We start from the raw sequence: 22,460 nt of genomic DNA, 5'->3' as shown, positions 1-22,460 counted from the left end.
ACCTTATTCAGGGTAAGGGGGTGCTGTTCCGACGGAGAGGTGTTGTCGTAATAAATGCTGTGATGGGTTGTATTAATGGTGATGTGCAGTGGCAATAATTTTGCAGATCTTTGTCTGCTGATGTGGCTTGTCCTTTACCTGCCGTATGTCTGAATGTCATTAGCTCTTTATGCCACGTTGGATTCCAGCTGTTCTGGACTTCACCAACTGGGTTATGTATTGGGCTCTAAGTGATAGGTTTGGGTTGTTCATAATAGGCTATGGCCTTTATAGGCTTACCCACGTCAATATGAATTAATCATGTGTTTTTAGTTTTTTTTTTTTCTCTCCTTTTTGAACTAATCACAGGTGAGTAAAAATTATAAGAATTATACATATAAATATAAATATATATTTGGAGGTTTGTAACATTGTGTAATAATAATATGACAAGTTATCAGAAATAAACAGTTTAATTGTGATTGCCAATGCCAACCAACGAAACGACCTCTTAATTGGCTTACCGTCCCTGTACAACCAACCTCCTCGTGTTCCAATAAATTGATTGCGTATGTCCGTCTCTACCCGCCCTTGGCATTTCTCTCCCTCCCTCCATCCTTGTGAGTTCGTTTTGTTCATTCAACTCAAGCAACCCAAACCCAAACCCAAATCAACAGAGGCGCTCTCGAGTCTTCTCTTGTGAGTAAATCCAATAATGGCTTTGAAACTGAATCAAATGGCCTTCCAATCTCGCAAGTTCTCATCATTTTCTCTCCCTCAATCTCGCAATCTCAGATCTCACCGAGTTTTCATGGCCTCCACTCTTAACTCTGCTCCTAGGTGAGTGCTTCTTTTTTATTTTATTTTAGTTTTTTGTGGCATATATGCAGATGGGTATCATTATCTTTATTATTGATCTCGGTTGATTATGTATTCGAGGCTAAATTAGCTAAATTTCTTGTAAGCTTCTTGATTTCTTTGTATTTTTCTTATTCTTTTAATGATTTGTTTGTATTTTTATTTTTAAAATTATTTCTTCTTGCTTTCATCTGGGGTTTAAGTGCATGATGATAGTGATCACATGGGTTTTAATTGATGCATGCGTAGATTATTCAGATTCAAATGTTTAATTACTAACGTATAAATTACTTGTGGGTCGTTAATATTGTTTGTTTACCTTTTAGCCTGTCACTCATCCATTAATTTAACTGTTATCTTGAAAAGCTGTGTTGATTTTGTGTGGTTCTCAATAGACTTGTATCCCTGTGGGGAGTTGTGTTTGTTCTAGCAATTATGGTTCTGCCATATTTTGATCTGGGCATTTAGGTGAATTTTTTGTTTTGCTTGCTACTAATACATAATTCAAGCAGTATGAAGAGAATGACTTCTTTCTAGATTGTACCCAACGCAGTGAGGTCTAATCTAGTTCAAACACCTATATTTGTCCACCCACTCACAAAATCCATTGACCCATTTGATATTGAGTCAGACATTTTGGTTTATTCTAATTTGTGCTTGTGTGGTGAGCAAATCTGGGCCTTTGATTCCTAAAAAATGTTCAACTCTCCAGTTTTAGGCCCAAGCTGGAGAGAAGCCAATCTCAAAAATTAAACAAATAAGAGTAAGGAAGATTTTTGTCAATGTTGGTTCATGATCTTATGTATATTATTGTATAACTGTTCATTTGCTAGTTCTTGAGCACACCTCTTATCATTTGCAAAGAAAATAGGAGAACAGTGAGGCTGATCGGAGAGGGATGCATGATTGACTTGAAATTCCACCTTCCCATCTCTTGTTTTTATTATTTTATTTTTCTTTCATTCCATTTTGGTGTGCAGATGTGATCTGTATCTGCATTTGTAATTTTGGGTCATAATTACGGTTTATTGTTTTTCATGCTTCTAAAAACTCCACTTTGTTTATAGAGAGGTTGAGAATGTAAAGAAGCCTTTCAGTCCCCCACGAGAGGTACATGTCCAAGTGACCCATTCCATGCCTCCACAACAGATAGAAATTTTCAAATCTTTGGATGATTGGGCGGAGAAGAATATATTGGTGCACCTAAAGCCTGTGGAGAAATGTTGGCAACCAAGTGATTTTCTACCAGACCCAGCCTCAGAAGGATTCGATGAGCAAGTCAAAGAGCTTAGAGAAAGATCAAAGGAAATTCCTGATGACTATTATGTGGTGTTAGTTGGAGATATGATCACAGAGGAAGCCCTGCCAACTTATCAGACTATGCTTAACACTTTAGATGGAGTTCGAGATGAGACCGGTGCAAGCCCCACTTCTTGGGCTATTTGGACAAGGGCATGGACTGCTGAAGAGAATAGGCATGGCGACCTTCTCAACAGGTATCTTTACCTTTCTGGACGGGTTGACATGAGGCAAATTGAGAAGACAATTCAGTACCTGATAGGATCAGGAATGGTGAGTTTTTTCAAGTTCCACTATTTTTTTTAGGTTTAGCCATTTCATTCCACAAGAAGTTTAGGAATGCTTCACAGGGGACTCTGTTAATAAAATTTGTTTAGGAAGGCTTCAAGTGTTTTTCCAAGTTAATACTTCATTATGAAACTTTCACCCACGGGTTCCTATTTAGCTTGCTGCACTTTCTGTACTTCTCTAGCAGTAACCCCCATTTGTTTTGTTTTGATGATGCAGTCCGCTGAAATTGCTGATTTGTAACCTTTGGTTAGTAGATATTCACCCAAAAAAAAACCTTTGGTTAGTTTTTTTTTACAGAACAATCATTGTCTGGGATATTAAGGGAGAAATAAATATATGTTTATTTTTTGTGCAGTGGTTAATAATAATCTGTTCTCTGTTTTGACCAACAAATTGCATTTGTTCAATGCACAAAGTGATCAATGTTGCCTGAGGGGTCAAATACTACTGCTTTATGGAAAATTAGTCGACTCCTTTTCGTTGCCTTAGTTCGCACAAATCTGTGTTTTGATAAATAGTTTGGACAAACCTATTACATCTATGTGCTTGTAGATTTGATGGGGATGTAATTTAGACAATTTTAGAATCTAGATCTCAACACAAGATTTTACCCGTCTTTGTAGTGTAATTTCTTAGTGTTTAATATGCCTCCTTATGTTAGTGTGAGTGGCTATGCTGCACCTGCACTTCAGTTATTATTGTTATTATTGATGGGGAGGACTTCATTATTTTTTCCTTCTTTTTTTCCACTTGGTGATCTGTGTTTGGATATAGTTTTAAATTTTTTTCTCCTCTTGATACATGCAATCATTAGGATCCTCGGACGGAAAATAGCCCCTATCTTGGTTTCATCTACACTTCGTTTCAAGAGAGAGCAACCTTCATTTCCCATGGTAACACTGCTAGGCTTGCAAAGGAGCATGGAGACTTGAAACTGGCACAGATATGTGGTACTATTGCAGCAGATGAGAAGCGCCATGAAACTGCATATACCAAGATTGTTGAGAAGCTCTTTGAGATAGACCCAGATGGCACTGTGTTTGCTCTCGCTGATATGATGAGGAAAAAAATCTCAATGCCAGCCCACTTGATGTATGATGGCCAGGACGACAACCTGTTTGAACACTTTTCTTCTGTTACACAGCGGCTCGGAGTCTACACTGCCAAGGACTATGCTGACATTTTAGAATTTTTAGTGGGAAGATGGAATGTAGAGAAGTTAGAGGGTCTTTCTGGTGAGGGACGCAAAGCACAAGATTATGTATGTGGACTGGCTCCAAGGATCCGAAGATTGGAGGAGAGAGCTCAAAGCAGGGCCAAGCAGGCCTCCGCAGTTCCATTCTCCTGGATCTTTGATAGACAAATTAATCTTTGAATGCAGCAGCATGGAAGGTAGGTCAGCTTCTCCCTCCCCTCCCTTAACATCTATTTCTTCCATAGCCATAGAATTATAGACAAAATTATGAAATTAATTGCAAGTAAAAGAACACAATAAATAATGTTATGGGTTAAATTAAATTGCTTTTTGTGTCCCCTTATGTTTGAGGAGGGTGGGGTTGAACAGAAGCTTAGTAGATATGTACTTCTTTCTTGATGTTGGCAGCATCCATCAGCAAACGAGGACAGCTGTAGGTAGCTAGCTATGTGTTTTTTTTTTTTTTTTTTTTTTCGCCCTTCGCTTCATTGGTGTACTCTTAAAAGTGTTGGTTTACTCTCAAAAATGTTTTGTATGAATGCTATTTTTGTTCGGTGGTGCTACATATTAGTGTATTATTCATTTTTGTTAGTGCAATGTTGAGTGCCCTCAAGCTTAAGATATCTATATGATGGTGAGAATAATTTGTTGCGGGAAAAGAGTGGCAAACAGTTGGGATCATCAATTAACCTACCAATCTGTTGTACTGTCTATTAGGTTTGTAAATGGGTATTTAATTTAATATATGCGCAATGGGATCATCATTTGTCAATTCCATTTTTATTTTATTTTTATTTTTTTTGGGTGCGGAGTCGGGGACAGGAAGTTGTTGTAGGGGGTTAGTGGTTGGTTTAGGGTTAGTGGTTGGTTTAATCGATTTATTAGTTGTTGAAAGTAGATGAGAGGTTGGTTCTTCTATGGTTGGCTCATTAAAGTGTAGTAGAATGTATTTTTTGTGGTATTCAAAATGGTTCTCATCTGCTCCATCTCTCAATAAATTCTTCAGACCCACGCCATTGTCAAGTGATAATTGAACATTGATAGAAATTAATCCAAAATTTGTCAATTTTGGACAAAAATACGATAAGAGTAATGTCTGGATGTGGGACCCTAGTAAATTATTTGAGGTCCCTAGATAATAATGATCATTGTAACTCAATATACTTTTTGATAGAAATTTTTTGACTTTCAAATAGTACTTGCCCATATTTCAATTTTTGCCCCACAAGTTTTTAAAATATTAATTTACAAATATTTTTAAAAGCTATTTTTCCTCTCCAAAAAATGTTTGGAATTTTCTTCATTTATGATGAAATCAAATTTTATCCTTTTTTCAAATTAATTCAGCCAAAGTTATTCAAAAAAATTGGTCGAATTTCAGCTGAGGAACAAATTTATTATTTTTTTTTGGTGGCCTTTTTGAGAAGCATAAAAACCAGAAGCTGTACTTTTAGGATGATGGAGGAGTAAGGGCCTTCTTGGCTCTCCTTACTAGATTTTTGGATTCTTCCTACTATTAGAGAATAATTTACAGAGCTTTTTTTATTGGTCATCATTTTCTTCTAGAGCTTTTTTTATTGGTCATCATTAGACTTGAAAAGGCCATGGCCAATTTTTCAAGTCATCATCCTCCTGGGCAGTCGTCTTGATGGCAGTGGCAGAAGAAGAATGATGAGCGCCATAGTAGAAAATGGCATTGTAATTCAAGAAGAATGCGAGTGTGAGCACCACCCACTCCAAGCAGAAGATGGCCACGCACAACCCACCTACCATTCTCAGTATCACCTCTCCATCTTCTTCCCTCACATACGACTTCAAGTTCCCCAGAAAATCACTCGTTCTTGTGAATATCATCACTGAGACTGATCCTTGGAATATAGCTGTTAGGACTGTAGCCACCATGTGAGCCCCGTACCACTTGGCCGAGGAGGAGGAGGAGGAGGAGGAGGAGGCAGCAGTGCAGCCGGAGATGGCACCTGCGATAGTGAGGATTTGGAGTAGGATTAGAAAGAATCCGCAGAGGGATGGGATGAGGCGGAGGGAGAGGGTGAGGAATATGCAGCTAGAGGCTGCACCTAACAGGATGTAGTTGCAGAATAGGAACATCTTATGAGTATGTGAGCTTGTTGCTGATGACTTGTCGCCGTTAATGCTCTTCATGGAGGACACGCCCATTTGAAGACACGACTATATATATTATATTATATTGGTGGAGAAAATCAGACACAATAAGATTATTATGATGATAGACTGAATGAATGAAGGAATTCTCAGGATTGGTTTGAGCACTACAGAGCTGAGCAGAGCAGAGCAGAGCTGATGATGCTATTACTATTACTATTACTATTACTATACTAACTGTGTTTTGATTTTGAGAGCTAATGAATGAGCGGACAATGGTAAACATATACATACATACACACATACATATATATACTAGAGAGAGAGAGAGAGAGAGTCGGTAACGGTCATATTTGACTTGTGGAAATCCGACCGTTGGAAACGAGTGTTTAAAAGCTAGCAATCTACGTGCAGCGTCTCTAACGGCTAGTTTTTCTTTCCCCAACGCAACCGTCTTTTTTTTTTCTCTCTTTTCCTTTCCTTTTCCCCATTCTTCCTACTTTTTACAACCCTGTTTCATCTATTAAAAGGCCTATACAATTTCTTGGGTAATTGCACTAATATCTCCTCCATTATTAACAAATATCAATTTATTCCTCCTTATTTATGAACTCGTACATTTTAAACGCCTCAATTGTAAAAGCCAATAGAAAGAAAATAAGTTATGCATTTTATAGTTAAAGAAATTAAAATTTAAAATATATACGTTGATAAATGAGAAGATAAGTTGATATTAGCTAATAATAATTGAATGGATATTAGTGTGATAAATCTTATATTTATGAAAAAAAATATTAAACAAGTTTATGTTTACGTTTAGTAAAAATAAAAATATAAAATATATTAGTACATACATTTTTCAAAAACTTAATTTGAAAATAAATTAAAACAGGAACACAAGTGGTGGTTTGCAATCAGCGACCAAAGGTGGTGGGTAGCATTGGCTGGTGGTGCCCATCATTGGCAGTAGGCAGTGGTGGGTGTAGTTGAGGAGTAATCAAGGAAAGAAATTTGATTTCAAAAAAAAAAAAAAAAAACTTTTTAACTAGAATTTAGTAAAGTTTACATTTTTTTGGAAAATAAATAGACATCAAAAGAGTTTTTGTTTCTAGATTTCAAAATTTTTACAAACATAAATAAAACACTGTATTACCAAACAAACAAACAAACAAACAAACATTTATTTTATTCCACAATTTTGATAGAAAGAACTCATATTCCTGATTCCTTCAAAACAAAATACCTTACACAGAAACAGAACACTTCATGACAGACACATCACTCTTCTTAAGTTCTGATAAATAAAACCATTTAACCAAAAGCACAGCCAACTCCCGCACTCACTCATTTAATATTAATAAGAAGCTATTATAATAAATAAATAAAATTTGGTAGAGCAAATAAATAAGTTCCCATTGAAAATATTCAAGCCTGCAGAAAGCTTGCATACTTGGAACCAAGGAAAAGCCTTTGGATACAGAGTAAAGCATTTTTGGTGACCTCAGCATTGTCATGGTTCATCAATTTCATCACCCGCTCCTTCGCCTTCAGGTCAGTCACTATTATCCGCCCAGCAGGATGGAACTGAATAAACTGCGACAGATCAAAGCAAGCAACAGCTAGTGCTCTTTGATCACTAGATGTGTCCAAAATTGTAACAAGGACCCTTAGGATCTGCAGTCGCATATTCAAATATCAGTTTTACCCCAAGCCACAGAATCTGTCAAAACATAGTTATCTATAGGCACATGACCTTTTTTTTCACGCTAAATAAATAATAGAAATTAATTACGATTAAAACAAGCACAAGAAGTAAGAATGAAAAAGCATTTTGAAAAAAAAAAAAGAAAAAAGGATTCCTCCAAAGGATCCCTCTGTAGTCCCTACTTCAATTGCTATTAGTATTAGTAGTAACAATCCCAACATATTCTCCTATAATGAATGCTTCTCTTCACATCTAACATTCATTACAAAATTAAACTCACCACAAAATTGTGAAAATGTGTATAACAATATAGCTATCCCTTTCCAGCTATTCTGAAACCAACCTCCGCGAAGAAGGATATGCTGTGAAGTTTGAGTCAAATCATCCCAGAAAACCAAATAATGAGATTAGGATTGGAAGAAGAGTGAACAAAAAATGAAAAAGGTATAACCACCACTGCTCTTGCACAGTACACAAAAAGACAGGATAGAGACAAGTGTTCTAATAGGGCACACATAAGAAGTATCTCAGTTTTTAGTTTTATTCTGAGCTTACCAAGCCAGCAAGGCACTTCAAGGGACAAATTAGACTTCCAATAAGTTTGGCATTAAGAAAGAAATAATCAAAACCTTCCACCCATGGACTAAAGTATGAAACATTCCTGTACAGAAGTTTGAATTCGGGTCCTACCAAAAAGACGACTGAAGAAGAGGTTTACAAATGCTTCTGTACGGAACTAACCACCACCCATGTACGACAACAATGGAGAATTAGCAGTTTAGCACTCTCTTAATCATTGGATGTCTCCGAAAAATTATACACCTTTAAGAGCATGCTATATGTGGCTCAACTGACAATCACTTTATAGAATCTCTTTTCAATGAAAAAGCAGAGAATAAAACAATTGCAAGAGGGACAAGCAATACCTGGAAATCATTTTCTTCAAAGTATGTAATGTTATCACGCCAGAATATTGGATCTTTATGCATGGGGGACCAATCAAGTTGGCCAAGGAGGACTTCCTGCTTATATTTGTCAAAAGAACTCAGTTTCTTAATGTTATCTTTCAGCCCATCTTCCAGTTGATTTAGAGCCTCCAACAAGTCCTACCAAATCAAATTAGAAATATTAGTACTAAAAAAATAATAAATAAATAAAGAAGAAGCATATCCTCAGTTCAGGTAAAGAAGATGTGACTAATCCTCTTCTCAGTTTGATAGGAAATTGATTTTACAGTAAGCTTTGAGGAAATGTAGCAAGAACCTCAAAAGCTTGAGAAAGTCATCCTCATCATTAGACCCTGTCTAATTGTGCAACATCTAAAGTAATAATGTTAAAACTATTTCACAAACATTATAATGGAACACGATCACCATGTGCATGCAGATACAGTGATGAAGCTAAGCAATTAAATTAGTGAACTAATTGAGACAATCATCACCATCAAAAATGAAAGAAAATTATTAACATAGCCAATCCAAAATGATAAGAATTTAAAATTTTGTTGAATTACCTATACAGGTCACCCCCGTTAAAAAGATGAGAAATCTAGTTTCAAAATAGTTCAGCATATGATATGGCACAAATGAGAACTATACATTAGTGATTAACACACTGCCAAACTGTGTTACATGGACTCGTGTCCACCCGATATGACAAGGGTAAGTGTGTGGAATATGTGTCCGACACCCATACCCAATTTAGACACTTGAATCCTCTAATTTTTCACAATGTTCGAAGAAGTAACTCAAACTTGCAAATAAAGGAACATTTCTAGCCTCTCAAGTGGACATGAGATAGAAATTATATATTTTCCCTAATCCTATTAATTTAAAGTACATTTCCACATAATTTACATTATCTTATAATTTTATACAATATCCAATATATGTGTCCATGACGTGTCCCCGTATCCATGTCCAACTTTTGGATACCTGTCCCAATATCTTAAGATTTAAGTTTATAAAGGTCAAAGCTGCCAACTACTGTATTTGTGCCCTCCAGTAAAGCCACCATGTCAAAAGGCCAAATGTCAATGAAATTTGAACACATATTTTACATTTATAATCACAATTACTTGTCAAATACGAAAGACAATACATTTTACATTATATATATAAAATAAATAAAAAGAAGAAGAAGAAGAAGAAGAAGAAGAAGAAGAAAAAGAAGAAAGTTTAAATTAAATTAAAAATGTGCTACCAATATGGCACTTGGACTGTACTGCATGATGGAAGGATAGATGCATAAGCTTGACTCGTTTGAAATTTTTGCCTCCTCAAACCAAAAGAAACAAATGGGTAGGAAGAATAAAAACAATAAAACTTCATAGGTTTCTCACCTCATCACTCCATGCTTGTGCTTTCAAACACTGAACAAGTTGTGGAAGCCCAAGATCTACCATCTGAGCACCAAAAGTCCCTTTGGAAAGCAAATTTCGGAGGATCAAAACAACCACCCTGACAACCTAGTAAACAATAATGCAACAGAATTCTTGAATTCAGTTGGGGATGCAACATAAATATTCTCTTCACAAGTAGATGAAGACAAACAAATGCAACAAACATTAAAATTGAAAAAATCACTCCCGCATTCTACGCTGGGGTACAGTAAATAAGGGACATAACATAAGCAGGAACGGAAAAGAGAAATCCTGGAGATTGAATGTATTAACTGCTATCTGCCTATGCAACTCTTACTCTGGCAGTAGTGATAGTTATGAATATGACTACAAACGGGAAATGGAATAAAATTGAGAATGGACTCAATGTGCAAAATGCCAACAACTGACCTTCTCCTTTGTGGAACCCTTCACAACCTCTGTTAATCGAGGAAGGGTTCTGGAAGTAGCCAAGTACTCAATTGCAGGTTCATAAAAAGATAAGAGCCAAACACAGAGACATGTTTCATAGAGAAGCTGTTTCAAAGAAAGTAAGTTCAATCAAAATCTACATAGAATGGGCTAAACAAAAAGGAAACACGAAAAGCTCATCCTGAAGCTGTGTAGAATGAGATGCACGCTCACCCCACCTCCTAATATATGGGATTGGGATGTGCCAACTTTAGTCATAGAAGTTGTTGCTTATTAGTTGTAGGACTCCTAAATGGTGAAGTTACCTGGATGGACTGCTGAGTGGATGCTGGAGAAATTAGAGGAATGAGCAGCTTCACCCCATCTGCTTGAACAAATGAAGACCTCACCATGGGCTCCTTCAGTAATGTCGCCAGGCAATTGATGGCCATTGGGACAGCATGACTAGGATGGGAAGGCTTCTTCAGCTGCACATGTAGTGATGCACAGGGATAAGTATGGTGACTCATACTACGGAAAAATATGTCTTGCAATAGATTAAAAAAATAAAATAAAATATATATATATATATATATATTTGAGTGAAAATGATCAACAGTTCATTCAAAAGTGTATAAAACTCAGCTTCAAACCACTCTTTTGACTAGACATTTTAAACCCATTCGTCTCATATTGAACTAATTTAGATGTTTCGTCTAAGAAATAATTTTGCATATACAGAAGGTTCAGTTTTAGATTTAATAATGATACATTCCACCTGAAGTTGAAGAATGCTGTCTAACTCAATTGACTTTTAGGTAAGTTCTGGACAACAGAGCATGCAGTTTTGTGCTGGTGGAGGAGGTGGTGGTGGTGGTGATCAGCCTAGTGTTTGAAAGAGTGATAGGAGAAAGAAGACTATGGGGTGTTTGGTAGCTTGTTTAATTTTCTTAGGGTAAATCTGGGTTAATTAATTACATTTAAGGGATGGAAGGGTAATTTTGGCATTTCGTTTTTAAAATTAATGATATCAAAGCATAAATTACAAAGCAATTCCCTAGATAAATATAAAAAGTATACAATCATGTTAGAATGCATATCAATTCTCTATCATCATTTTTTTTTTTTTTTAAATCAAGTAACCTTATTCAAAAATTGTTTTGATCCCATCTATAGAATCAATCAAAAAGGAAACCCCTTGCAAGACAACATATCCAGCTCGGTTATTGATAGCATGAATACGTGACAGCTAAAAAAAAACCCTCAAATTTCTACAAATAATTCAGATTGCAAATAATGCCAGCTACTCAATTTATTTTTAACAAATCTGGTATGAGTATAATTTTTCTCCCCCGCCCCCCCCCCCCCCCCAAAAAAAAAAAAAAAAAACCATGCTATGACTTAAGCCCTTAGTCTAACTCCCTAGAAAAAGTCAGAGTACCACATAAGTGGAGAACTAAGCCTAAACACATGTTTGAGATATTAAAAATGTGTTTAACCAACTAAAAAGTTGCTCAGTACCAAGCACATATGGAAAATTGCAGACAGACCTGTGCACAAAGCCATTCCACCAGTCCCTTCAAAACATCATCAATGGTACTCAGTTGCTTCTTCGAATTTGATGCTTCTCCATTTGCAGTACCCTCCTGATTTTTTGGCCTAGCACTGAAATTACCCAGAAAAGAAGGTAAAAAATGGTTAGTGAAATTTAGTTACACTAAAAAACTCAATCTGGTTCTTAGAACTTTTAACCATACTGTGAGGATAGATTGTTGTGATTCCAGTACCTCACTATCATCAAAAGTATCTTACAGCTCTTTTCTTGTATGAACGAATTACCTTTCCAAAGCAATCTGAAAGTGGAACTATGTCAGTGCACATTGATTTGCAGAACAAATGAATGTCTCCCAACTGAAAACATCATTCTCATATTCACAAGCCAATTGAGAGCTATGTTGCATCTTAATATAACACAAAAGAAGAATGGCAGAGTAGATGAAGGAAAATATAGAATGAAACTTATATACAGAATCCAATAATATTTACCCTTCAGTGACAACAAGAATTTCCTGATATATACAAACTTTCGGTAACCTCATTGGTGCAAAAAACTGCCTCATGAATACTAAATACTTCCATAAGCAGAATTGTACAAGCCTTTTTCCATCAGTGGACTATTTGGCCATTCCAAACATACATAACTGGTTGTATGAGCCGAAGACTTCAATCTACCACATTAGGTAGGGTGAGGTTCACAAGGAGTTGTCATCAGAGAAAGGTTGGCCTAAACCAATATGATGGGTATCAAACCCTCAGACAATGTTTGGATCAAGGATTTGAGGAGGGAAAAGAAAAATGAAGAGAAAAATGAAAGAAATATAAGCAAAATTTTTGCACTTTTCCCTTTCCTTTAATTTTCCCTCCACAAATCCCTCTCAAATATTTGATCCAAACATAGCCTCAATGTAATACCCTAGGTATCGTAATTACCCTTATTTGGCATGTTTATAATCTTTGTCAATATGAATGTTCCATGGGAATATGTCAATTTATGTTCAAATGTGAATGAGATTATGTGTATGTTTGGTAGATTATTAAACTAATTTGGCTAATTGCATAATGCGCCTTAGCTTTCCTTTTAAGCGGGATCCCACTCCTTTTAGATTTGAGGATATGTGATTGGAGCATCAGTCATTTAAGAAATGTTTTGAGGAACGGTGGGCTAATTGTGGGGTTCAAGATTAGAAGGTTTTAAATTCATGAAGAAACTTAGGCCTTGTTTAGTAAAAGGCTAAAATAGCCAATTTTAGGCTAAGATCCACAAAAAGACAAAATAGGCTAAAATAGCTAATAATAAGACAAAAATGTCACATCAAACTCATAATCATTTCACTTTTTCTCTCACAAACATCACATTCAATTACAAAAAAATCCAATCATCTTTCCAAACACACAAATTTTAGCCTACTAAAATAGCCAACTTCCCAAACAGGGCCTTAAGACAGTGAAGGATGGGTTAAATGTTTGGAAAAAAGAAGTGCTTGTGGATTTGAGGAAGGTAAAAAAATGAAATTTCAAGAACGATAGTTGAGTTGGATAGTTTTGAAGCAAGAGAGGTCTTGAAGAGTCTCTTAGAAAGGAAATACTAGATTTAAAAATTAAGTTTGACATAGTGGTGTTTAGGAAGCAAATTTCATTAGGTCAAAAAGCAAAGATGAAGTGGTTAAAAGATGGGGATAAGAATTCAAAGTTTTTTCATAGGGTTGTGAATGGGAAGAGGGGAAAAAATGTATTAAAAGGTTAGAGATTGGTTCTGGGAGGCTTGTGGAAAGGGAAGATCAAATACTTAATGAGATTTTTTCCTTCTAATCAAGGTTGTATTATTTGGATGGGTAGAAAGGCTAGGGATAGGATGGTTTGGAGATGTCTCTAGTTGAGGCTAGCAAGTCCTAATCGGTTGGAGAGACATATTGACGAAGAGGATATTAAATTGGCAATTTTTGAGTTTGTAAGGAATAAGTTTCCAAAGCTTGATGCATTTTTCATGGTTGTCTTTCAAGATTACTGGGAAATTTGTTAAGAACAATTTATTGAAAGTTTTTGCCAAATTTTTTTCATTCATACGTTTGATACCTAAGACGGATAATCTTTGAACATTGATGATTTTAGGTCAATTAACTTAGTCACCTCTCTATGTAAAATTTTGAAATAAGTTTTATCAAGGAGGTCGAAAGCAATTTTAAGGGATAGCAGCTCTTATTCTCGAATGGACTTGGGATTTTTCAAGGACAACAGATTTTTAAATGTGCTATGATAGCAAATGATGTGGTGGAAAACACATAGAGGACCCAAAAAAAAGGTGTTATCTTTAAGGTGGATTCTAAGAAAGCATATGACCATGTAGAATGGATTTTTTAAATTGTCTCGGAAAAAAAAGAAAAGAAAAAGGATTTAGAGTAAGGGGAGAAAATGGATTCAAGGTTGCTTGCCCTCTTGTAAGTCATCTATTATCTAGTTTTAAGGCTTTGTTGGAGTCTTATGCAGGGTGATCCTTTATCCCCTTTTTTGTATTCCTTAGTGGTGGATGTTTTGGGTAGGTTAGTTGATTGAGCTAAGGAGCTGGATGTAGATGGATTTTGCACAGGGAGGGATAGCAATTGTATATCTCATTTACAATTTGCAGATGACACCATCTTTTCTCGTTTGGTGAAGAGATTAAAGTGGTTAATTTGCTTTCTATTTTAAGAATTTTTTATATGGTTACTGGGCTTAGGGTGAACATCAACAAGAACACCATAGTGGGAATTGATTTTCCATACAACAAACTGAATAGGTAAGTAGGAATATTAGGGTGCCTCATTGAATCTTTGCCCAATAATTTAGGGTCACCTATGAGGGGTAATCCTAGGTGTGAATTTTTGGTATCCAATTATTGAGACAACAGGGGAAAATTTTAAGGGGTGGTGGAGGGCTTTCATTTCTAAAGAGAGATTTTCATTGTTTCAGTCGGTTTTGTCCAATATACCTATTTACTATTTATCTCTTATTGGAAAAAAAATGATGAGAGATTTTTTGTGGAAAGGTAGTAAGAGGAAAAGAAAGATCACTTAATGACATTGGATATGACTTTTTTTCCAAAAAAAATGGAAGGGCTCTTACTGTGGGAAATATTATAGCTATAGTTATGAAGATTTCCTATAAAGCGAAAGTTTTTATGGCAGTCTGTTATCAAGAATAATTATGGGATCTAGACTAACGGATGGGATTCTAATGTGGTTTATTGGGGAAATCCTAGATCTCTATAGAAGTGTATTTCTCAAGATCTCGCTCATTTTTCACTATTCACCTGTTTCATCTTGGGAAATGGAGGAAAAATTCACTTTTGAGAGGATATTTGGATAGGGGATGATTCTTTTGATCATTACAAGGCCTTTAGCATCAATGAGAAGACCTAAGTTCTTTCTTTGGAGTTGTGTTATTTGTGCCATGTTTTAGGAAATTTAGTCAGAAAGAAATGTAAAAAAAATTTAGGGTAAATTACAAACACAGCCCCTGACGTTTACTTAAATTACAAATTACCCCTTGTGGTTCTAGAAATTATATTATGCCCCCTAAGGTTTCTAATTTCATAACAAATTGGTCCTTTTATTAATAAATCATCAAGTTAATTAACGGTATTTAATAATGTTAAAATTTTATTTCAATTAACAATTCAGATAATTTTATTATTGTATAGGTGAACAGTTAAAAATTTCACTTTTTCAAATAGGGTTGTTTTGGGAAGTTGGTAAAAAGCTGGCTTTTGGTTTTTTATCAAGCTTTTTGGCTTTTTCGGAAGTGATTTGGAAAATTGGTAAGAAGTTGACTTTTTGCTTTTTAGTTTAATATTTATTTATGGTGTCAAATCAAATTAAAATGACCAAAATGCCCTTACCCAACATAAGAGATTTATTTATTTTTCATAGGCCCTAATTTGTAATTTTAGGGCTGCATTTTTGGCACTTCCCAAAGGGATTTTGTTGCGTTTTTGACAGCCACGTTTTTGGATATTTTGTGCAAAAACGTGGCTTTTTACTATGTTCCCAAAATGGCACTTAATTCTATTAAATAAAAAATTCTGACAGGGAGGTATTTGTAATTTTCCAAACCACAAAGGCAATTCGTATTTTAAGCAAATTTCAGGGAGTGTATTTGTAATTTACTCAAAAATTTAAAAATAGAGCAAGTCTAAGAATTTAAAAGGATTATGGGATATGCTAAGTATGCCTTCTTTTTTTTTCTTCTTTTTTTTTTTTTTTTTTTTTGGGGGGGGGGGGGGGGGGGATTAATAGAGATTTGCAAGTTGTGTGATATGTAATTTTTGTTTCTTTTTATTTTCTATTTGGTGGACTTCCTGTCCTCCTTCCATGTGTATTTCTCCTTATTTCTTCCTTTTATTAACAAAATTTATTGTTGCCAACCAAAAAAATAAATGAGTACAGAAAACAGATGCAAAACAGGTATGCATTTAATAGATGAATGACTGATAGAGAGCAAGCAGAGAAACACATGCAAAACAGGCAGCAGTATAAAGATGCATATATAACGGCAGCACTATTAACTTACTCAAAATATGTCACTCACTAATGAAAAAACAAATAAAAATATTATATATAAATAAATAAATAAAAAAAGAACAGAAGCTGCTCATTTAAAAACACAAACCATTTGGCAAACCCATTCAATCAGAATCTCATTCAAGAAACCTATCCCACTCAACCTCAGGCAGGCTCAAAATCAGTCTGTACTGAAAATGAAAAAAGAAGAGACCATGCCAGGTCCATCAAAATGTGGGCATATACTAATGGAGAAAAAAAAAACACCGGCCAAAGTCCACAATGATAAACAAAAACAAATGGTGCAAAAGTGAAAAATAAAAAATAAAGTCTCTTCAAAACATAATATAATAATTACCACCCACATCATATTTAAGAAAGTTTGAAGCAATAATTTCTGGGAGATTCACCACTAAATCACCAAGACATAATAAGGAGAGTGCACTCAAGAAGTGAAGGAAAATTAGAAAACAACATAAGAATTATCGAAGTTGCACTACAGAAGGACAGAATTCCATGACATTGCAATACAGTGATAGATTATTTTGTGAGATACTAGGTTGAGGATTTCACAGGAAGGAAGGAGTGAGGGGCGAGAAAGCTATCAACTAAATAAATAAATATCACAACCAAAGCATCTGATATTCAGTTACACCAATATTAAAGTTCAGTGACTATTAAAGGATACCAACCTTAAGAAAGGTTCATAAGTATCTTCATTTGCAAGAGACTTATCATGAAATAATCGTGCTCTTTTTGAGTTTGCTGCCACCAAAAAACAATACTAAGTCAGTTAATTGAATTTCATTCATAATTAAAGGTGAAATATTCCCCAGTACCTGTAAGCATGTCATCAATTAAAGATAGAACATATTCTATTGTTTCTTCCTTGAATATGTCACGTAATATGCTAATGAACACGCGAACATAAGCTGGACCATCCTGTCACAATTTCTTCAACTTGTCAACATCAACAGAAGTATTCACGAGATTACTTCTTCATTGTAAATCAGCTAAAAAATTCTCCTCAGGGATCTTATTGAATATTGAAGGTGTTGCCATCTAAAGAGCTACATCATTGAGGCCTTAAAAGAATATGATTGAATGACAAAATCTAATGTGAAGCTGCTCTCTAACAATTTAATTTCACGATACTTTTGTTCAAAGTAAGACATAACCTGCGGCCAATATGGCCATGGCCTCCACAACTGCAAGCTATCACATCATGTAATTACAATCAGCTTTACACTAGCAAAACATGAAAGTAATGATGGGATTTGATCAAGAGTTGGAACAAATAGTAATGATGACAGTGATATTCATCTCAAGCACTAGGGCAGAAATGGCAATGCAACATTACATCATCCAGCAATGCTGCTCGGTGACTTTCTGATCTGTTATCATAACGTCTTAACAGCTGAAGGCCAGTTCCTGTGATCAACTTAGTTGTCATGTATGTCTCCCATGGGATATCCCTCTGGAGAACCTTGAATACAGAACAACAAATAACCAAATAATCTTGTTAGCCTCCTGTAAATGCATAAATGTTTGTAACAGATTGAAAAAATACTTGTATTTTATTTGCTGATGTTTAAACTGAAAAATACAGCTATAACACAAAAGCCGTTATACACCACATAAGTTGAAAAAAAAAAAAAAAAAAAAAAGCAACTATTTACAAAGTGAGATAAAATAACAATCCAGATGGATGATAAAATGGTATCCTAGTTTCCCACCAACACCTTAATGTCTACACAATGATGAATCAGGAACATAAATTATCTTATTTAAACTACAACTAGTGTTTCAAAATGCTCTCAAAATTTTATTTTTCAAAGCACGCAACTAACCACTTTTGCAATTGGAAGCTAAGCACTCTCACAACGTTCTTAGGGAATAAAAATGTCTGAGCAAGAACACGGGAGCACAATATCTAAATTTCTAGTCAACAGCACCTTCATCCATGCATTTGACTATATTGAAACACTCTCAAGTCTCGGCATAATCCGTGGGATTAGGTGGTTAGTTGTCTTCCATTACAGCCAGTGACCTGGATTTGAGTACCACCACTCTACATTTTGTAGGAATTTTTTAGGGTTGAATGGAAACCATTAGCATAGATGATATGATAAACAACAAAACTGCCAATAAATTATGAAAGTAGCCGGATTCATAAAGTAAATCCAGATAAATCTGGATGGCACGAGTTTGCAGTAAGCCTTCATTAATTTATGTGTAAATGAAACTGCAACCCGCTATCTTCAAAACAAACTCAATAGCTCATCTAAAGTTTTTTCCTTAGAGGCATCCAATATGGGCAAAATGCCCAGAACAGCATCACAAAATTTACAATTTCCCTCAATTTACTGAAAAGAATAATTCAAATCCTTTATTCTTGCACCCTTTTTGAATATACTTATCAGAAAATAAAAAAATAAATAAGAGTATGATCTATCTAAAAAATGATTAAAATCTTTACAGTATTACTATTACTAACTTGTAATTGTTGGTAGCACAATTTCTTCTGCATATAATTCTCCTAGTACAGAATTCTCTTCGACAACACATTTCGTTTTGTTTTGGGAGGATCAATACGTGATTCATTTATATTTTCTGTAGTCTCAATGTCAATAAAATTGAATCCCACGGGTAATATAGCGTTTAGTAGACAGCCAATGAAGTTAGGAAGAAAGAGAAATCAGGTCCAAATCCAAATCCACATCTTAAGCATACTACACGATGAATCAACTGATGTAAAACTCAAATTACACCAGAACAAAAATCAAAATCAAAATCAAAATCAAAATATCGAATCAAAACTAAAAAGCTAAGAAATAATTCAGCGAATATACGTATGTACATATGTGTGTAGAAATATATTCATTACCTGCTCGGTAGTTAACTCGGCATGATCCATTGGCATTGTGAGAATTCCAGGAGATGGGCGAGTCGATAGGCTCTGCATAATATAAAATATATGTAAATGCATACATATATCTTTTTGGTTAAATTACACTCACTTCCCTTTAAATTTTAAAAAATTACACAAAGCCTGTATATATGACATAATTACACTCTACTTTCTTAAATTTTAATTCATACAATACTTACCCTAATTTCCATCACTAATTTGTTAACCATCATATTAATAAATATATATATATATATATATTATTTCTTTTATATTGAAATATATATTCTATTAGTATTATCGTTATATTTATAAACCATTTGCATAGTCGTTTTACTTTAGTCTTAGAACATCTATAATCAAGTGATAAACAATGTGTTAAAGTGAGTATTATGTAACAAAAAGTAAGATCTAAAAACATGTGTTCAATGTTTGTTAATTTAAACAGTGAATAAATGTATTCAAATGTCACTGATGGCTCTATCTAAAATGGTAAAGCAAATTCTCTTTCAACATACGGTCATATTTTGCAACAAGTGGCATCGATAAGTAGGTAATTTTGACAATTTAAAGCCAATCAAGTGAACATAAAAGGTAATATGTTGGCCCATGAGTTGGCTAGAATGGCAAGACGTAATAGTTTTCAGTAAGTATGGATGGAAGATGTTCCAACTAAGTTGTCAACACATACTCTTAGAGAGGCTGCTGATTCTTTATAGTTAGTCTATACTTTCACCATCTAAAAAAAATGTCTTGTAAAATAACATATGATACCTTTATAGACTGTAATAATAACTCAATTGTGACGCAAAATAACTCATTTTTTGCTAACTAACTTGGCATCTAACACTAAAACACTATTAGGAGATCCACTATAAATGCTTTTCTAAATATATATATATATATATATTAATATAATTATATCAAATTTATTAGATTTATTATATATTTCTCATGAATGATCAATATAATTTATACTACCTATTTTTATAGCGTAAGATTAAACCATAAGTGGTAATGTTTTTTCGAAGAGATTATAGAGAAAAATAAAGAGAAAGAAAATATAAAACTTTGTATATTGAGAGTGTATAAACAAGATACAATGAGGTTCTTTATAGAGGAGATAATACACATGCTAAATATGGAAGGAATTAATCACTTTCAATCACCTATGGAAGGTGAATCAATCAACCAATCTATGGAAGGTGAATCAATTAACCAATATATAGCCAATCAACCAATATATTACAATATATACATACTAACATCCCCCTCACAAACTCAAGATGGAAAAACGTCAACCAACATAAGTTTGGAAACTAAATCATTGAAACGATCAGGAGGATGAGCCTTGGTGAAGATATCAACAAGTTGATCATCGAAAGTAATGGAATAGAGATGAACTGTGCCATGAGTAACATGTTGACGAATAAAATAACAGTCAATCTCAATATGTTCAGTATGATCATGGAAGACGTCATTATGAGTACTTTGAATGGCACTTCAATTATCACAATAGAGAGAAATAGCTTCAGTAGAAGATACATCCATGTCAACAAGAAGCCAGCGGAGCCATAAAAGTTCTTGGGTAGTATCCACTAAAGCTCGATATTCAGCCTCAGTATTAGAACGAGTAATGAGAGTCTATTTCTTGCTTCACCAAGAAACTAAAGAATCTCTAGCCTAATCAGCATCTAAATAGGCATAAAGCTTAAGAGAGTAGAAAGCATAGAGCATAATAGTGAAGACCATGAAACAAAGTACCCTTGAGATAGCGAAGAATGCGAAAAAGGACATCATAATGAGGCGTGCGAGGGGCCAATATATGTTGACTAACAACATAGACAGCATATGCAATATCAGGATGAGTAACTGTAAGATAGATATAGCTATCGACCAACTGCCGGTAGAGTGTAGCATCAGAGAGAAGAATGTCATCTAGTGGAGTAAGGCGAGCTTAAGGATCAAGTAGTAGTAGTCTTGCAATCTGTTAGTGCAGCACGAACAAGAAGATCAGATGTATATTTGACTTGAGAGAGATAATAACCAGTCGAGTCATGAGTGATTTCAAGGCCCAAGAAATAATTGAGAGAACCAAGATCCTTCATCTCAAAATGACAGCAAAGAAACTGTTTGAAGCTAAGAATATTAGCTTCATCATCACATGTCATAATCATATCATCCACATAAAGAAGAAAAAAAAAGTGATGCACTGAGCAATGGTCCGAATAAATAAAATAGAGTCATAAAAGCCGGAGGTGAAGCCAAAGTCATGAATAGTATCACTGAACTTGGCAAACTAAGCACAGGGAGCTTGCTTGAGTCCATATAAGGCGTACTACAATTTGCTGACTTTATGTGTCGCAACAGCAGACCTAGAAGGGGGTTGCATATAGATCTCCTTAAGAAAATCACCATTAAGGAAAGCATTTTCCACATCTATCTGAAAAGGCCCCAATGATAAACAGTAGCAACAGCAATCAAACTACAAATAGAAGTAAGAGGAGCAACAAGAGCAAAAGTATCCTCATTATCAATACCATATTTTTAAGTGAAGCCCCGGGCAACCAGACGAGCTTTGTACCGCTCAATAAATCCATCAAAATGAATCTTGATTTTATAAACTCATTTACAACCAATCGCGGTCTTACCAAGGAAAGATCGACAATAATCCAAGTATGAGTTTTGTCTAATGCTTACAGTTCATCAGTCATAGTTTGTTGCCAAAAAAGGTTAGGATAAGCCTCACAATAGGAGGTAGACTCATAAGTAGAAAAAGTAGTCAAACTAACAATATAATCACGAAGACAAACATTAGGTTGTGTGACTCGTTGTAGACAACCGGAAAGAGCAGGCTCAATAGGAGATGAAGTGGATGATAAAGATTCATCAAGAGGCAAAGGAGCCAAGGAGACACCAGTAAGACCATCAAAGAGAGCAGTCTTGGCGGAATCAAACGTAGACAATGGTGTCTCTAGAGGTAAATCATCAGGAAAGAGATCTATGGAGGGATCAATAAAGTGGAAAGTGAAAGAAGAAGATAAGTGAAAGGAGTAAAATGAGGCAAACATTTTATGTTCCCAAAAAATGACATGACGAGATATACGAAGATACCTAGAAATAGGGTCCCAACATCGATAACCTTTATATTCAATTCCATATCGAAGAAACACAACAAAGACGAGAATGAGATTTTAGCTTAGTGTGTTCATGAA

At 35.0% G+C, this 22,460-nt stretch overlaps 3 protein-coding genes across 4 annotated transcripts; 1 reads left to right on the top strand and 2 right to left on the bottom strand.

Moving 5' to 3' along the window:
• Window positions 1-523: 523 nt before the first annotated feature.
• Window positions 524-3,959, top strand: LOC114287091 (stearoyl-[acyl-carrier-protein] 9-desaturase, chloroplastic). Its single transcript, XM_028230372.2, is given in 4 exon segments — window positions 524-819; window positions 1,905-2,409; window positions 3,242-3,668; window positions 3,671-3,959. Coding segments are annotated over 4 exon segments (1,170 nt in total). The 5' UTR covers window positions 524-694; the 3' UTR covers window positions 3,784-3,959.
• Window positions 3,960-5,209: 1,250 nt separating this feature from the next.
• Window positions 5,210-5,797, bottom strand: LOC114287092 (uncharacterized). The gene has a single exon (XM_028230373.2). It carries the CDS (start codon window positions 5,795-5,797, stop codon window positions 5,210-5,212), a length of 588 nt encoding a protein of 195 aa, XP_028086174.2.
• A 1,095-nt stretch (window positions 5,798-6,892) lies between these two features.
• LOC114287093 (V-type proton ATPase subunit H) lies at window positions 6,893-19,356 on the bottom strand. 2 transcript variants are annotated; one of them, XM_028230375.2, is made up of 12 exons: window positions 19,222-19,356; window positions 17,695-17,820; window positions 17,174-17,276; window positions 17,027-17,099; window positions 12,027-12,092; window positions 11,790-11,904; window positions 10,566-10,727; window positions 10,240-10,365; window positions 9,790-9,915; window positions 8,375-8,554; window positions 7,729-7,810; window positions 6,893-7,417 (listed from the first exon to the last, which is right to left on the bottom strand). In XM_028230375.2, exons 1-12 carry the CDS (start codon window positions 19,321-19,323, stop codon window positions 7,380-7,382), a joined length of 1,299 nt encoding a protein of 432 aa, XP_028086176.2. In that variant the 5' UTR covers window positions 19,324-19,356; the 3' UTR covers window positions 6,893-7,379. The 2 variants fall into 2 exon arrangements, with proteins under 2 accessions (XP_028086176.2, XP_028086175.2); XM_028230374.2 differs by lacking the exon at window positions 7,729-7,810.
• Window positions 19,357-22,460: the final 3,104 nt, after the last annotated feature.

This window comes from Camellia sinensis, chromosome 1 (assembly GCF_055761805.1).
Source record: "Camellia sinensis isolate YWXY chromosome 1, ASM5576180v1, whole genome shotgun sequence".
NCBI classification, from domain to species: Eukaryota; Viridiplantae; Streptophyta; class Magnoliopsida; order Ericales; family Theaceae; genus Camellia; species Camellia sinensis.
This window is presented reverse-complemented; position numbering and strand designations above follow the sequence as displayed.

What these genes read in the sequence shown, in the direction of transcription:
- LOC114287092 (XM_028230373.2), bottom strand. Translation starts at nt 5,797, where the DNA reads ATGGGCGTGTCCTCCATGAAGAGCATTAACGGCGACAAGTCATCAGCA.
- LOC114287093 (XM_028230374.2), bottom strand. Translation starts at nt 19,323, where the DNA reads ATGCATTTACATATATTTTATATTATGCAGAGCCTATCGACTCGCCCA. An exon ending in CCACTCAGCAGTCCATCCAG is followed by an intron (nt 10,366 to 10,565) that starts GTAACTTCACCA and finishes TCTTTGAAACAG; the next exon opens with CTTCTCTATGAAACATGTCT. An exon ending in AGGGTTCCACAAAGGAGAAG is followed by an intron (nt 9,916 to 10,239) that starts GTCAGTTGTTGG and finishes ATTGTTTACTAG; the next exon opens with GTTGTCAGGGTGGTTGTTTT.